The following is a 15,491-nucleotide window of genomic DNA, read 5'->3' on the forward strand; positions in this document are numbered from 1 at the left end:
GTGAGCATCTTAACTGCTAGGCCAGGTGCCCCCCACTTCTGTGTTCTTGATACCCGCTATCGGCGCCATCGCGGTCCCGTGTCCCACCTCGAAACCTCCCTCTCACACCACTCAGTCATCAGATCCCGCCGATTCCCACCCAGTCCCGGGGGCCTTGGGGACCTCTGAGCCGTCTCCCTCCCTCTCTGCCTCCCCCTCCCCCTGCCCAGGGCACCTCCAGGTCTAGGAGCTGGGGAAAGGCGAGTGGAGGAGGGAAGGGGAGATGCGGTCTGAGCAGCTTCCCCCGGGGCTTGGCTCCCAGAACAGGGGCGCACTGCGGGCCAGAGAGTGACCTGGGCTTCCTTGAGCCCTTCTTGAGCCTCCCCACTGCGTGTGCAGAGAAAACACAAAGTCCTCGCCCGTGGCGCCACTGCAGCACGTCAGGAGGAGCCCCATGGCCCGGCCCGTGTTGTGCTGCTTATCCCTGGGCCGGGTCATTGGTCAGTTCTCGCCACAACGCAGGAGCTGGCAAGACAGGAATCTCTATTCCCAGCTTCAGGTTGACAAAAGACTTATGAGAGATAGAAGTGGCAGACGTGGGACTTGCCTTAGATCTTCTATTCGGCCAACATTCCCTGCCGGGCGCTGGGGGCACAGCGTGAACAAGGCAGGGTCTGAGCCCAAGGACTTTCCAGGAGGGGAGAGGGTTGGGCCAGGAGGCAGCCAACCGCAGCCCCAGGGCCAGTTCTGCTCACTGCCTGTGTTTATGAGTAAAGTTTTATTGGAACACATGTGTGCCACACACTCACCTTCTGCCTGTGCGGTTCAGAGCCTGGACGGCTCAGGGAGCCTGGGCCTCTGACTTTCCCGCCCTCCTCTGGAAGTTTCCCACCCTTACCTATACAAGCAGTGTTCCCAGGGTTCGTGGAAAATGCACATTATGTTAAAAAAATGCATACATGAATGTCTGCATTTTGCACCAAAATGACCTTTTCATTGTGCTGTCCATGATGCTTGCTTAGTGTCCCCGCAGTGCGCTGAGAGCCCAGGGAGGCAGGTTTTGGGAGAGTGGAAGTGGCGCTCTGCCCTGTGAGGGACAAGGCACACAGAGCACAGCGGGCATCCGAGCGGGGTCTCCAGGCTGGCAGGACCTGGCCGCGGGACGGGGAGGGAGGCCCTCCTGCACGGAGGTTGGCGGGGTGCAGCGTGGGGCAGGTGCACAGTGTGGTGTGTCGGTCAGCCGGGGTGTGGGTGGGCGAGGCCTCCGGGAGCCTCACACGCCAGCGTGCCTGGCAGTTGGCTTGGATCTTACCAGTTGCTGGGGTGATTTGGAAGGGTCTCCAGCAGGGCCCCGACCTGGTCAGGGGATAGAAACGTCACTGCAGTAGCAACCTGGAGGAGGGGCTGATGGGCCGAGGAGACCTGCTCTGTTACTACAGCAGTTGGACGTATGGGAAGGTAATACGGGCGGGAGCAGGCAGGCCAAGGACCTTGCACCTGCTAAGAGCAGTGGAGAGGGTGGGGTCTGGGCAGTGCCTGCATCTGGCTTGGGTGACCTGACTGGGTCCTGCCAACAAGGTGGCCACAGAGAGGAGGTTCCAGGAGCAGCAGGTGGAGGGTGAGAGTCCAGAGGCACGAGCAGGGCTGCCACAGAGTTCAGCAGGGCCAGAGCCGGGGCTGTGTTGGGGCCATCAGGGTGGACGGAGCGGTTAGCCACGTTCAGTGCCCCCAGAGCACAGGATCTGACGTGGAGGGGCAGCGGGAAGTCGGGAGGGGCGCGTGCAGAGCGTGGCTGGGGCAGGAGTGAGCGAGATCCGAGCACAGCAGAGGCCGTGGACCGTGAATGAAAGCCTCGTCCATGAGACCAGCAAGCCACTGCGCCGTGCGTGGGGAGGCCGCGGGCTCCTGCCTGACCAGACTCGCAGCTGCGTCTTCGGTGGAGGGCGGGGCCCGGCCAGGCGGGGCGGGGAGGGGGGACGCCCTTCTGTGCTGAAGTGGGGGCCACGAAGGCTCCGGCACTCAGCCGGCGTTCTGAGCTCTCATTCTGACAGCACCATCAGCCTGAGTGATGACAAATTCAGCTCCAGCTGGCTTAAAAATTTAAGGGAACGTTTAATGTGCGCACACGTGTGTGATTTAAAAACCCGCACTCGAGCTGGCTTCGGGAAGTGCTCAATCAGTCTAACTCAAACCCCGGCACAAAGGAGCCGTCTTCTCTGCCTCTGGCCGTGCTGGGTCATCTTCACGTTCCGCGGGGGACCCCCATCCCACCCCTTGCAGCTCCCGCCTCCCCCTCTATGGGTGCTCCCCGCAGGGCCTCTCTCCCAAGAGAGGAGACACTTGTCTTTCCCGGAGGGCTCAGTAAAGTCTGTGAGCCAAGTGCCCCCTGCTGTGCCCGTTCCTAAGCGGGTCGGGTGGTAAGAGGGTGGGGACGATGACGGTAGCGGTGTTCCACCCAACTAGGCCCAGCCCTGGAACTGGGGTGGAATCACTCTGAGACGGGGGCAGAGAGGTGTTCTCCAGGGAAGAATATGGGCGCCCTGGCTGGGAGGAGGATGGCGTGGGTGCTGGCTAAGCCTCCCGCAGATGTGTGTATGTTGTCTGTGTACTTGACCTTGTGCAGGCACAACAGTTCCCTGTCTGTGGCCTCAGGGGCCTCCTGGGGTAGATGGGGAAACAGACCCAGCTATGGTGGATGCGTCCCAGCATGCAGAGGGTGAGGACCTCAACCGGCCTGGGTGAGAATGGGCAATGCAGGGAAACCCGGGGAGGCTTCCCAGAGGAGGTGTCACCACAAGGACCCCAATCTGGGAGATGGCAAAGAATTAGGGGAGAGGAGGTTAGCAGTAAAGGCAGGGGTGATGGAAGTCAAAGCCGCATGGAAGGGAACAAAGGCCACCCCGGTGAGGCCGGAAGAAGCAGTTTACTCAGGGCTGCTGGCACCAGGGAGTCAGCCGGTGCCACGTGAATCTGGCAGGGCCCCAAAGGCAGGCGGGGTAGGGGGGAGAACTCAGAGGCCGTGGGTGCGCTCAGGCTGCTGTGGGAAGCCGGAGGCAGGCTCCTTGGACGCTCGGCATCTTGTGTGGTCACTTTGGGAGCATACTGCAGAATCCTGTCTCAGGTGGAGGCTTCCGTAAGACTGTGCTGAGAAGCTGCTCCAGCCAGCGTGGAGGAAGGTCCTGCGCCCCGCGGCCCCTTCCTCCCCAAGCCCCGGTGGAGACGGCCCCTGAGACGCTCCCGGAGAAGCCGCCATTCCCTGGACCCCGCGTGAAGCCAGCGCTGAGGTTCCTGAGAAGTCTCGCGCTCAGCCCTCGGCACCCTGACTACTTTGTGTTAGCCCCCGCGGGGCCACGAGGCGGCTGCACCGGGTGAGACGGTGCCGGGACACCTGCGTGTGGGAGTGAAGGGCCGGCCTCGCCCGCAGCCTGCAGGGCCCCGCACCGGCCCTGGCCCCTGCTTCCACTCCTGCCCTGTGCGTTCTGCCCTCCACACAGTAGCCAGACCTCATCCTGTTAGGCGGGGGCTTGAAACCCTGCCATAGCTTCCCGCATGCTTTGAGTGCAGTTTTTAAAAAATCCATTCGTTCGTTCATTCGAAAGGCAGGGAGAGACAGATAGCTCTCGCATCCGCTGGTCCAGTCCCCAAAGGCTGCAGCAGCCAAGGCTGGGCCAGGAACTCCATCAGGCGTCCCGTGGGGGTGGCTGGGCCCAAAGCACTTGCGCCATATTCCGCTGCCTTCCCCAGCGCGTCAGCAGGGCAGCCAGGACTTGAATGGGCACTTGGACGTGGGTTACCAGTGACCCACCGCGCCGCACCGCCAGCCCCTGAATGCAGTACACGCTCAGAGCTCTGTCTCAGTACCTCGTCTCCCCTCCATCTCGGGCTCGTCCCTTCTTCTCCCGGCATCCTCCGCGCTCCAGACACACGGGCTTCTGCCGGTGCCTCCCGTCTGCCAATCACAGTCCTACCTCAGGGCCTTTGCTTCAGCAGTTCTGCCTACCTGGGATGCTTTTCTTTTCTGAACCATCTGTGCAAAAGTGGCTTCTTCTCGTCACTCGGCTCCGAGTCAGATGTCGCCTTTTCTCTGAGGTGGTCCCTGACCGCTCATGCCCGTTACCACGGCATCCTGTTGTCTGCCCTCCTCCCTCCCTCCCTCCTGACTTGATTCCCTAGAGCAGCCCCAGGTTCACAGCAAAGCTGAGCAGAAGATGGAGAGTTCCGTGGATGCTGTCCCCACCCCCAGCTCCCCCACGGTCCGCACCCACCGGCACAGTGGTGCATTTGTGGCCACTGATTGACACGTCATTGTCACTCAGAGTCCTGCTGCACGTCGCGCTCCCTGTGGTCTTGCATGGTTCTGGCAAATGTGCGATGCCGGGTCCCCACCCCCACGGCACTGCGCTGGGCGGTGTCGCTGCCCTGAGACTCCCCTGTACCCGTCTGCCCGTCCCTCCCCTCGCTCCCTGGCGACACGGATCATTTCGCTGTCTCCAGTTTTGCCGTTTCCAGAATGGCAGATGGCTGGACTCAGAGTAGGTAGCCTTTTCTCATTGGTTTCTCTCACGTAAGTTTCCTCTGTGTCTCGTCATGGTTTTTTTTTTTTGTTTTTTTTTTTTTTTTTAAGAATTTATTAGGGGCCGGTGCCGTGGCTCAATAGGCTAATCCTCCGCCTTGTGGCGCCGGCACACCGGGTTCTAGTCCCGGTCGGGGCACCGGATTCTGTCCCGGTTGCCCCTCTTCCAGGCCAGCTCTCTGTTGTGGCCAGGGAGTGCAGTGGAGGATGGCCCAAGTGCTTGGGCCCTGCACCCCATGGGAGACCAGGAAAAGCACCTGGCTCCTGGCTTCAGATCAGCGCAGTGCACCGGCCGTGGCAGCCATTGGAGGGTGAACCAATGGCAAAAGGAAGACCTTTCTCTCTGTCTCTCTCTCTCACTGTCCACTCTGTCAAAAAAAAAAAAAAAAAAAAAAAGAATTTATTGGGGACCTGTGCTGTGGCGTAGCAGGTAAAACCACTGCCTGCAGTGCCGGCATCCCCTATGGGCACTGGTTCAGGACCTGGCTGCTCCACTTCCCATCCAGTTCTCTGCTGTGGCCTGGGAAAGCTTGGGCCCCTGCACCCGTGTAGGAGACCCAGAAGAAGCTCCTGGCTCCTGGCTTTGAATTGGTGCAGCTCCAGCTGTTGTGGCCATCTGGGGAATGAACCAGCAGATGGAAGACCTCTCTCTTTGTCTCTACCTCTCTCTGTAACTCTGTCTTTCAAATAAATAAAATAAATCTTTAGAAAAAAAGAATTTATTTATTGGAAAGGCAGAGCGCCAGAGAGAGGGAGAGGGGAGGTGAAACAGAGACAAATCTGCCATCCTCAGCTTCCTCCCCAAATGCCAGTCACAGCCAGGGCTGGACCAGACCGAAGTCAGGAGCTCAGAACCCCATCTGGGTCACCCAGGGGCGTGGCAGGGACCCAAGACCTGAACCATCATCTGCTTCCTTCCCAGGGTGTGCGTTAGCAGGAAGCTGGATCAGAAGCAGAACAGGCATTTAACATGCTGCGCCACAACGCACATGCCAGCTCTTTGCTTTTTAGGGATGAATAATATTCTGGTGTTTGGATGTATCACAGTTTATCCATTCACCTACTTTTTAAAATTTATTTATTTATTTGAAAGTCAGGGTTACACAGAGAGAGAAGGAGAAGCCAAGGGGGACTGTCTTCCATCCGCTGGTTCACTCCCCAATTGGCTGCAGTGGCCGGAGCCAGGCGCCTCTTCTGGGTCTCCAGTGCAGGTGCAGGGGCCCAAGGACTCGGGCCGTCTTGTACTGCTTTCCCAGGCCATAGCAGGGAGCTGGATCAGAAGTGGGGCAGCCGGGTCCTGAACTGGTGTCCATATGGGATGCCGGCACTGCAGGCGGTAGCTTTACCCACTACACCACAGCGCTGGCCCCTGAAGGGCATCCTTGGTGCTTCTGCATTTGGTGGTGATTGGTATAAGCTGCTCTAAGCATCGCTGTGCGGGCTGCTTGCATCGCCCACCTTGCACTGACTGCATCCTGGTATTTTGTTAACTTGTTTTCTGCCTTCCCTGCTGAAGTGAGCGAAACCGTAAACCGTATGTCTCCTCCACCTATGTATGGGGCCTTCAAAAAGTTCCTGGAAAAACTCGCACCAAAATAAGGTCATCTTTTACATTTTTATTTATGTTCATTTTGTTTGAAAGGTGGAGAGACAGGCAGATGTTCCGTCTGTTGGCTCACTCCCCAAATGCCCCCAACAGCTAGGGCTGGGCCAGGCCAAAGCCAGCTACCCAGGTCTCTCCTGTGGGTGGCAGCAGCCCACGTACTCGGGCCATCACTGCCGCCTCCCAGGGTGTGCATTAGCAGGGAGCTGGGTTGGAAGCAGAGCAGCCAGGACTTGAACCAGGCACCCTGATACAGGAGGCAGGTGTCCCAGGAGACGACTTCACTGCTCTGTGCCAAGCGTCTGCCACCTAAACGCATCTTCTAATTCCATTTTTCCATGAGCTTCTCGAAGTAGCCTGTGCTCCCCCAGACCAGCGTCTGCCACCGTCTGTCACGTGTCCTGGGCCACTGAGGCCACCCTGGATCCGAGGCAGCTTCCACCCCAGAATGTGAAGTGCTGCCGGCTGAGCCGCGTCTCGGCACCGCCCATCTCTCTGTCACATGTGTTGTGGCCACCAGCACAGCCTGCCTGGGGTGGGGGTGCTGCGGGAACGTGGGGAGTCCCCGATGGCGACAGCTTGCGGGAGCCGTGGGCATCTCGTCCACCTGCCAGGGACAGCTTGTGGAATCCACACTAGGGGTCCCCCAATCTGGAGAAAGAAAGCGAACCAGGACCCGGAAAAACAAAGAAAGAGAGGCAAGCAGACGGTGACTGTGGACGGATCGTTCCTCCGAGTACGGTTATCGGTGGTGTCAGCGAGGGAGCCGCCTCTCCGTGGGCTTGGACCCCACCCAGCGGCGGCAGCCAGCACCTGTCCAGCTTTGCTCTGTGTCCATGCAGTGCCCAGAAAGCACGCAGTGGGCCGTCCCTGCAGCCCTTGGGGCAGCTGCTGTTACGATCTCGTTCTTCAGATGAGACCCACAAAGCCCCGAAGGCTCAGACTTGCCCACGGCCCCTCTCTCCAGGTGGGGGGTGGCTTCAACCCGGGCCTCCAGTGGTCTTCCCTGGTCACTCCCCAGCTTACGCATGCCCCATCCAGACACTTCTGCCCTGAGTTGCCCGTGCGAAGACCTGGAGATTCATCAGGCCGCCCCAGGGTGTGGACAGTGCCTGTGTGGGACAGCAGGTTCCACGGGTGCTCACGTTCAGATCTGCAGCGTGGCCTGGCCCTGCCTTGAGGTTTGAGGGTGCTGGAATGTCTCGTTGTGAAGAGTGCCGGCGGTGCTCCTTCCTATGTGGGAAGCTTGGCAGTAACACACCTGACCCAGTGCCATTGGGATTCTTTACGGGAGGTGAGATCACTGTGTGACGGGACACAGCATTTCCTGTTTAGGTGGCCGATTTCTTCTCATTTCTTCCCTGTGTGTGCGGGGGGCTGGGAGCGTGTGGTGTCCGGGGGGGCAGGGGCACCCCAGTCGTGTAGGAATCGGATTGTTCGTGTCCGCAGTTGATAACGTTGTGTCCGCTGGCGCGCGATTTCTCTGCTGGTTTATTTGCATTCTTTAGCTCACGCTCTCCCCCTGCCTTGGGGCCCCTCTCTGATGTAATCTGTGGCCCTTACCTGACTCCCACCTGTTTGATGAGATATGATAGAGTCCTTCCGGTCCATGCTGTCTGTGCATGCGTGGGCAGCGTGTTTGATTTCCTGGAAGGTGTGATGGGGGCGCTGGGTCACTGGGTGCTTCTTCCCTGTGCCCCTCTGGGACCCCCCCGTGCGGAGTGCTGGTTCTGCCCTGCAGAGGTCAGCAGAAAATTCCACTCCATCTTCCGTCGGGAGGGTGGGCACCGCGGCCCCCTCTCCGGCAGCAGCCTCAGCCTGCCCGAGCACCTCCGCCTCTCCTCATCCCCACCCCCGCCCACCGAGACCTCACCTGGGAAGGCCACACCCCCGCCCGGGGTTGTCCTCCACCCCTAAGCGGTCACCTCTTGTGTTGTTGGAAGGACCAGGAGAGGACGCTGGGTGATGAGGGCCAGGGCCGTGGAGCAGGGCTGTGTGGTCACTGCGTGTGACCTGGAAATGGGGATTTCATCCGTGTCTCCCCTTTAGGACCCCTGCCCTTCTCTGCCTGGCTTTCAGGAGGAGGAAGCCTGCAAGGGGCTTAGGGCTCAGCACTGGATGCACCTGCCCATGCGAACTGTGGGTTCTCCCCTTGCTTGGCCCCGATGAGAGTTCTCTTGGTGTATGGGAAGGGCTGTGAACCACGTGCCTGTCTTCCAAGCTGAGCGCACCCGGCCGGGGGGTGAGGGCCCTCACATGCCCATGTCACACAAGCGCAGACGCACACCCTGCTCTTTGTCTTAGCACATTAAGCAGAGTAGTGTTATCCCTTGCATCTTTAGTGAGGGCAAACTCGTAGAACATGAGAGAGACAGGAAGGAGAGTGCCCACTCATCTGCTGGTTCAGCCCCCAAATGCCTGCAATAGCCAGACCTTGGCTGAACCAGAGCCAGAAGCCAGGAACTCAACCCAGGCGCCCCATGTGGGTGTCAGGACCCCAGTTACCTGAGCCAGCCCCACTGCCTCCCAGGGACTGCATCAGCAGGAAACTGGGGTCCGGGGCAGGAACCAGGTCTAAAACTCAGGGATTCCACTGGGAGGCGTGGGCACCTTAACCACCAGGTCAGACGCCTGCCCCTGAGAATCCGTTCTGAAGTGCATGGTTCACTGGCATAGGGATATTCATGAAGTGTGCAGCTGTGACCTCTGCCTAGTCCCAAAACATTCCCATCATCCCAAAAGGAAACCCCGAACCCACTAAGCAGTCCCTCACCACTCGCCTGCTCACCGCCAGTCCGTGTTCTCTCCACGTGCTTGCCTGTCCTGGATATTTCTCATATGGAATGTACGTTCTGGCTCATTCCGCATGTGACTGTCACTGAGCGTGCTTCGGGGTTCGTCCACCCTGTAGCAGGTGGAATGTACTTCCTTGCTGCTCCGGCTGCGTACTAGTCCGCTGAAGTGTGTCCATCTGGTCGCCTGTGCGTGGGCATCTGGGCGCTCTGTGCCTTCTGCCTGTTGTGCTGGAGCTGCCGTAAACACGCGTGTCTGCGTGTTTGATCATTTCGGGCATGGTCCCTGGAGTGAGCCGCAGGGTCGTAGAGCAGTTCTACGCTTAACTTCCTGAGCAGCTGCCAGACTGGCTTCTAAGAACCGCGGCTTCGCCCTGGAACTCACGTGGCTTTCTGACCAGGAGACGGGGAGATTGGGCAGGAGCGCGTTGGGCTGGGGGGCGGGAGCCCCGGGTTCCTTTCCCCGCGTTGCCACTCACAGCTGGGGGACCTCAGGCAAGGCGCCTCCGACTCTGGGCGGTGTTTCCTCAAGTGAAACTCGGGGGTTGTGTTCAGCTGCATCATCCGTACGTTTTCCTCCTCATCTGCGACTCGCTGGGGAAGCTGCGTTCCCGAGTGAGGAGGAAGAGGAGGCCTACAGCTAACGGGGGTTGTCTGGGGACTTCTGCTGCGTGTTCAGCTCCGAGTCCAGGGACCGGTGCTGAGGTGTGGCGGGTTAAGCCGCTGCCTGGGAGACCCGGATGGAGTTCCAGGCTCCTGACTTTGACCTGGCCCAGTCCCAGTCCTTGAGGCCATCTGAGGACTGAACAGTCAATGGAAGATCTCTGTCTCTCCCTCATTCTCTGTTGTTCTGCCTTTCAAATAAACAAAATATTTTTTTAAAAAAATTATGAGTCCAAAAAGTCCCGAACAGTTGGACCTCCTTCCTGCCTGCGTGTTTCTGGTTCATGAATAGCTTCTGGCTTCCTGGCTCCGTCGCGATTCCCCGGCTAAAACGTCCTCCCCGTGGCTGGCCCTGTGTGTCGCTCGGCAGCTCCTGAGCAAAACATGCCGGTGGTGGAGCTGAGACTGGGGCCGTCTCCGTCGCCCCCGCCGGAGGAGTGCAGAGCCCTCCCCTAGCCCAGGACCCCTGCGTGCTAACTTCTGCTGGGTGATCCCAGTCTGCCCTTTGGAGATAAAGAAGCCCGGAAGAGTGCCCGAGGGCTCTGGCTAGGTCAGCGTGAGGGACGTCTTGGAGAGTTAGGACGAAGAACCAAAACCCGGCCGGCGCCACGGCTCACTAGGCTAATCCTCTACCTAGCGGCACCGGCACACCGGGTTCTAGTCCCAGTCGGGGCGCCGGATTCTGTCCCGGTTGCCCCTCTTCCAGGCCAGCTCTCTGCTGTGGCCAGGGAGTGCAGTGGAGGATGGCCCAAGTGCTTGGGCCCTGCACCCCATGGGAGACCAGGATAAGTACCCGGCTCCTGCCATGGGATCAGCGCGGTGCGCCGGCCGCAGTGTGCTGGCCGCGGCGGCCATTGGAGGGTGAACCAACAGCAAAGGAAGACCTTTCTCTCTGTCTCTCTCACTGTCCACTCTTCCTGTCAAAAAAAAAAAAAAAAAAAAAAAAAAAAAAAAAAAGAACCAAAACCCTCTGTGATGTCTTGGCCCTTCTGGAAGGTTGTCTGCTCTCTCATTAACCCTCTTCCCGACGCGTGGTTTCCTGGCCAGAGGGCAGTGTCGGCACAGAGGGAGTCCTTCAGCACCAGGCACTGCCCTAGGGCCACGGCATGTGCTCTCCTGCGCCCCCTGGTGGTTGTCAAGGACACCACAAGGAGTCCAAGAACCTGTGATCCAAGTGGGTTTTTCTGGTTTTGTGTGTGTGTGTGTGTGTGTGTTTTAAGGATTTTATTTATTTATTTGAGAGGCAGAGTTACAGAAGAGAGAAGGGGAGAGAAAAAGGTTTACCATCCGCTGGTTCACTCCCCAGATGGAGCTAGGCCTCTCCAGAGCCAGGAGCCAGGAGCTTCTTCCTGGTCTCCCACGTGGGCGCAGGGACCCAAGGACTTGGGCCATCTTCTACTGCTTTTCCAGGCCATAGCAGAGAGCTGGATTGGAAGTGGAGCAGCTGGGACTAGAACCAGCACCCATATGGGATGCTGGCACCACAGGTGGGAGCTTAGCCTGTGGCACAGCGCTGGTCCCCAACTGGTTTCTTCATCCATCCATTCATTCATTGGCTGAGTTCCTCGTGAGTCCATCACATGTTCTCAAGGGTCTGCTGTTCGGTTACTGTGGTCAGTTCTGAGAGTGGGGCAGTCAACATGACTGGGCACTTTCCCTGTGGAACCTTCATTTCTGTGGGGGAGGCAGTGACGTGGGATTGGCATGAATACCAAGGGCAAGGGCCATCGTGGGGTAGGTGTGGGTGTTGAGGAGCAGGGGTGAGGGGCACAGTCACGCTTGGCAAATCCCTGTCGGAGAGGACGCACCCAAAGAGTGGCCTGGACAGGCTTGTGCAGAAGTCAGCAATACAGAGCAGTGCGCACGAGGAGACCTGGTGGAAGGCAGCACTGGTCACGCCGGAGGGCCACGGACGGCGATGAGAGCCGAGACTGCAGAGGGCGCAGGGCGCAGGGCCAAGGGCGTGGCATTGGTAGGGAGACATTCACGCTTGAGCTGGGCGTGGCCTGTTGCCTCTGCTCTTCTAAATGTCCACGGTCAGGGGCGGAGAAGCAGAGGCAACACGGGGTGGCACGGAGAGGCTGCGGCAGCCCTGGCGGGGGAAGATGGTGCTCCAAACCACCATGGTGGTGGCAGTGGGAGGGGCGCAAGTGGGTACAATCCAGAAATAGACATGAGGCAGCTGCGGGGGGGGGGGGGGGGTGCGGTGTGGAACCCGGTGCCCAGGAAGGAAGCTGCTGTCGGAAGGCAAGTCGTTCGCTCGCCCCACCTCCACCTCCACCTCCTGGCACAGGGAGCTGCTTTCTGCTCCAGGTCTCAAAGGGGGACCCTGTCTCCCAGGAGCTCGCCCCACCCCGCCCCGCTCCTCCCCATCAGTTAGGTGGAGAGGAGCAGGGGTGCTGTGGGCTGTGCGCTTCCGGCTGCTGCGGGAGAGCAAGTGCAGAACTTGGAGTCCCTTTGAGAGGCAGCCGTTGGTCCAGACGGCTGAGGAGCCACCTCCTGCCTTCCACGTGGCCTCAGGCCCCTGGGGAGCAGCCGCTGGACCACTTTTCAGGACCCCGCGGTTCAGAGCCTCAGGCAGGCTTCAAGAGCCGTGTTTCGGTCTCTGTACTGCAGACCCTTCTTGAAGCTCTTCCCTCTCGGGAACAGGGGAAGAAGAGTTTGTCCCAGCCCGTGCTGGGCTCCGTGGACAGCCATGTGTCGCATCCCTGTGACCTTGGAGCGATTCCTGGTGCTGGAGACGGTGGTCATCGGGCTGGCAGAATACTGCTCGTTCTGCTGACCCCCAGCATCCTGCCTCTGATCACCGTCTCAGCACTGCCGTTGGCTTAGAGGCGCATCAGGGACCCGCCCACCCCCATCCCGGAGCTGCACAAAATACTCGCCGAGATCCTTCATCAAGAAGAGGCGGCCGGCGTTGCGGCACAGCCACATGAAGCCACCACCTGGGACACCTGTGTGCCTTGTTGGAGCACCAGTTCAAGTCCTGGCCCTCTGCTTCCTCTCTGCCTTCCTCCTGATGCAGCTTGGGAAAGCAGCAGATGATGGCTCAAGTTCTTGAGCCTGCTCCCACCTGCTACCCACGTGGGAGACCTGGGTGGAGTTCCTGGCTCCCAGCTTTTGGCCTGACCCAGCCCTGGTGTTGTGGGCATTTTGGGCATGAGCCAGCAGATGGAAGATGTCTCTCTCTCTCTCTCTCTCTCTCTCTCTCTCTCTCTCTCTCATACACACACACACTCTCTCTCTGCATTTCAAATAAAAAATTTAAAATAAAAAGGCAGCCATTGGACAGCCAAGTTTTTCCCTTACTAACCTGTGATGTGCCACCAGTGTTCCCCTGTGACCGCAGGACATCAAGGTGGTCTCAGCTCTGTGCCCCACGCCGTACACCCTCAGCCCCAGGCACACTGGGCGCGTGTCCGGAGCAGCTAAGAGACAAGAGCATTTCTTGCACCCTGGGGCGTGGCGTCTCAAGGCTGGGCCCGTGTCTGCTTCTCCGACTGTTCTACGCAGCCTTGTCCTTCTATCTAGAACTGTGGTTCTAGACAGGACATAGGTGGCAATGCCTGGAGCCACGTTTGATGGGTGGCAGGGCTACAGCACCTAGTGGGTAAGGCGGAGGATTGCTAAGCATTCTGTAGCGCCCAGGATGTCCCTCCCCTCTCCCAGTGGTTCAGTCTCAGATGTCTCAGGAAAGCCTGTTTTAGGACCAAGGGGACCTTGAGAGGCCTCCCAGCCCCTGTAGCATGACTGCAGCAAAGCACAAGTTCAAGGGACACTCACCTGCTGTGTGTTTCTTTCCACAGCTGAGCTCTGTCCAGGAGGCCCAGCTGGAGCGGCTCAAGGCGGCAAGACCCCGAGGGCCGGGGAGCAGGGAGCGGGGCCTGGTGCCGAGGATGGCCAGGCCGCAGCCGCCGCCCTGGGTCCACGCAGCCTTCCTCCTCTGCGTCCTCGGACTTGGTGGAGCCATCGAGATTCCCATGGACCGTGAGTCCCGCTCACCCTTGTCTCTCTTTCTACCGGTTGTGGGCAGAGTTGCCGGCGTGGAGGCCAGCGGAGAGGGGAGCAGTGGACTCTGGCACTCAGAGCTGGGTTTCTCACCAAAGCAGCAGCACAGGCTTTGAGTCTGAAATCCCACACGCTAAGGGGCAGGGCTGCTGCCTCGGGACTGGTGAGCCTGTAGAGTCAGGGATTCGGAGCGCTGCTTGGAGCCCGGCCTCTGCTCCCCTCCCCGGTCCCGTTTGGTCTCGAGCAGTTTTGGGGTCCAGGGTGGGTAGACTGTTCTTATTTACCTTTTGGAAGTCTGGGATGGCCAAAGCTGGACGCGTCAGGCCCTGTTGGCTGGGGTGAGCAGGTGGACGGATGGTCTGGGGTGGGTCAGGAAGGGAACATATCTTCGCAGACGTGGCTGAGTGAGACATTAAATAGAGATTCATGCCACCGGAAGAGACCCAGGCACAGGTGGCTTGCTTTTGCTGGTTTCCAGGTCCTCTGTGGGAAGTGTGTGTCATCCTCTTCTCGGGGGTAGGGCTAAGATTCGACCGTGATGCCGTAAGGATGTGAGCGGCCGTGCTCACCACGGGGTCCCCCCCGGCTGTAGCCACCGCCACATTCAAGAACACCCGCTGGTCGGCAGCCAGGCTCCTTGGCCCCGCCTGTAGGGTGTGCTGCCTGTGCCGCAGCTCTGACACTTAGCGCTAAGGTGGGGACGTGACACTGCAGCCTCCGGTCCCTGCTTCAGGGAAGGGAAGGGACCCCCATGGTGCCAGCCGACTTGGGCTCTCTCCAGTTGACAGACGTCTGGGGAGGAAGCACAAGAGTGACGCAGCCTGCAGGAAGCCCCCACCGAGCCCTCCACAGCCAGCCCCTTCTCCCTCCCAGGGGCACCAACCAAGGCTGCCCCAGAGATGCACGTGCAGCTGCAAGCAGGATGGGCAGGGCCAGCCAGTAGCCCCAAGTGTGTGCGCTTGCCCGGGGACACGTGTGCGTGCGTGTGCACCGTGCTGTGAGGAGGGGAAGGCGGGGAAGGGAAGTGTTGCCGGAGCTACCGTCTGCGCGACTGGCTCAAGGCGACTCTCCCAAGGTTCCCGGGAACAGTGGACGGTCCCAGGCAGACAACCCCAATCAGGAGCGTGTTAGGCTACGTCCCGGAGTGTGGGTTATCACTGCGTGGGGAAGGCGCGTGCTCTACTGCTTCTCTCTCGTTTCCCTGACACTTTGATCCTGAGGCCCGTGTGGGAGGGGCCCCCAGGGCGAGGTGAACCCACAGAGAGAGCTTTGGCGTCTGTGTGGGAGTCTGGGTTCCTGAAGCCCTCCTGGAGACAGACACATGGCAGGTGTCACATCTTTCCAAAGACTGTCTGTGGCCCAAGGGCAGAGGGGGCCGTGACCTCCCCTCCAGCCTCTCCCCATCCCAGTGTCCCTGAGGAGGGGCTGGGAGGAACCCCCTTCCCTTTCCACATGTGTCCAGGGAAATGCAAGCCCTTTCTTTCTCAGAGTCAGGCAGAAAACAGGCGACAGCATCGGAAAAGAACCCGGGTCTCGTCCCCGCCACCATGGCGCTCAGCACGCCCACTCCTCCTCCCTTCATTCTGTCTTGGAACTCACGGGCATCGCAGCTCGCCGTAGCGGGCAGAGGTGCTGCCCACGTCCCCTCTCCTGTGGGTCTCACAGCTGATCCACTTGGAAATCCAGCCACTGTCGCCAGCTCACCAGCAACTAAGTGGCACGCCCAGCATGTTACCATAGCGCTTCCCTGACGGAGGGGTGACCCAGGCTGTGCCCAGGCAGGAGCTCGGGCTGCTGGGGGCACCCCTGGGTGCCCAGCGGGCGTCTCCTGGCTGAGTCTATGGAAGCCGAATGCAGGAAGGCAGGGAAGCAA

The 15,491-nt window shown here is 59.7% G+C and overlaps 1 protein-coding gene across 22 annotated transcripts in view; it reads left to right on the top strand.

Moving 5' to 3' along the window:
• Window positions 1-15,491, top strand: part of NFASC (neurofascin) — a 180,995-nt gene that overhangs the window by 94,556 nt on the left and 70,948 nt on the right. For all 22 annotated transcript variants that reach the window (XM_070055159.2, XM_089312095.1, XM_070055168.2 and 19 more), the window contains one exon: window positions 13,417-13,597. In XM_070055159.2, coding sequence (XP_069911260.1) covers window positions 13,417-13,597 — 181 coding nt within the window. The remainder of the gene's footprint in view (window positions 1-13,416; window positions 13,598-15,491) is intronic.

The sequence above is a fragment of the Oryctolagus cuniculus genome, chromosome 13 (genome assembly GCF_051225735.1).
Source record: "Oryctolagus cuniculus isolate XC-2025 breed Fujian yellow rabbit chromosome 13, ASM5122573v1, whole genome shotgun sequence".
Taxonomy (NCBI): Eukaryota; Metazoa; Chordata; class Mammalia; order Lagomorpha; family Leporidae; genus Oryctolagus; species Oryctolagus cuniculus.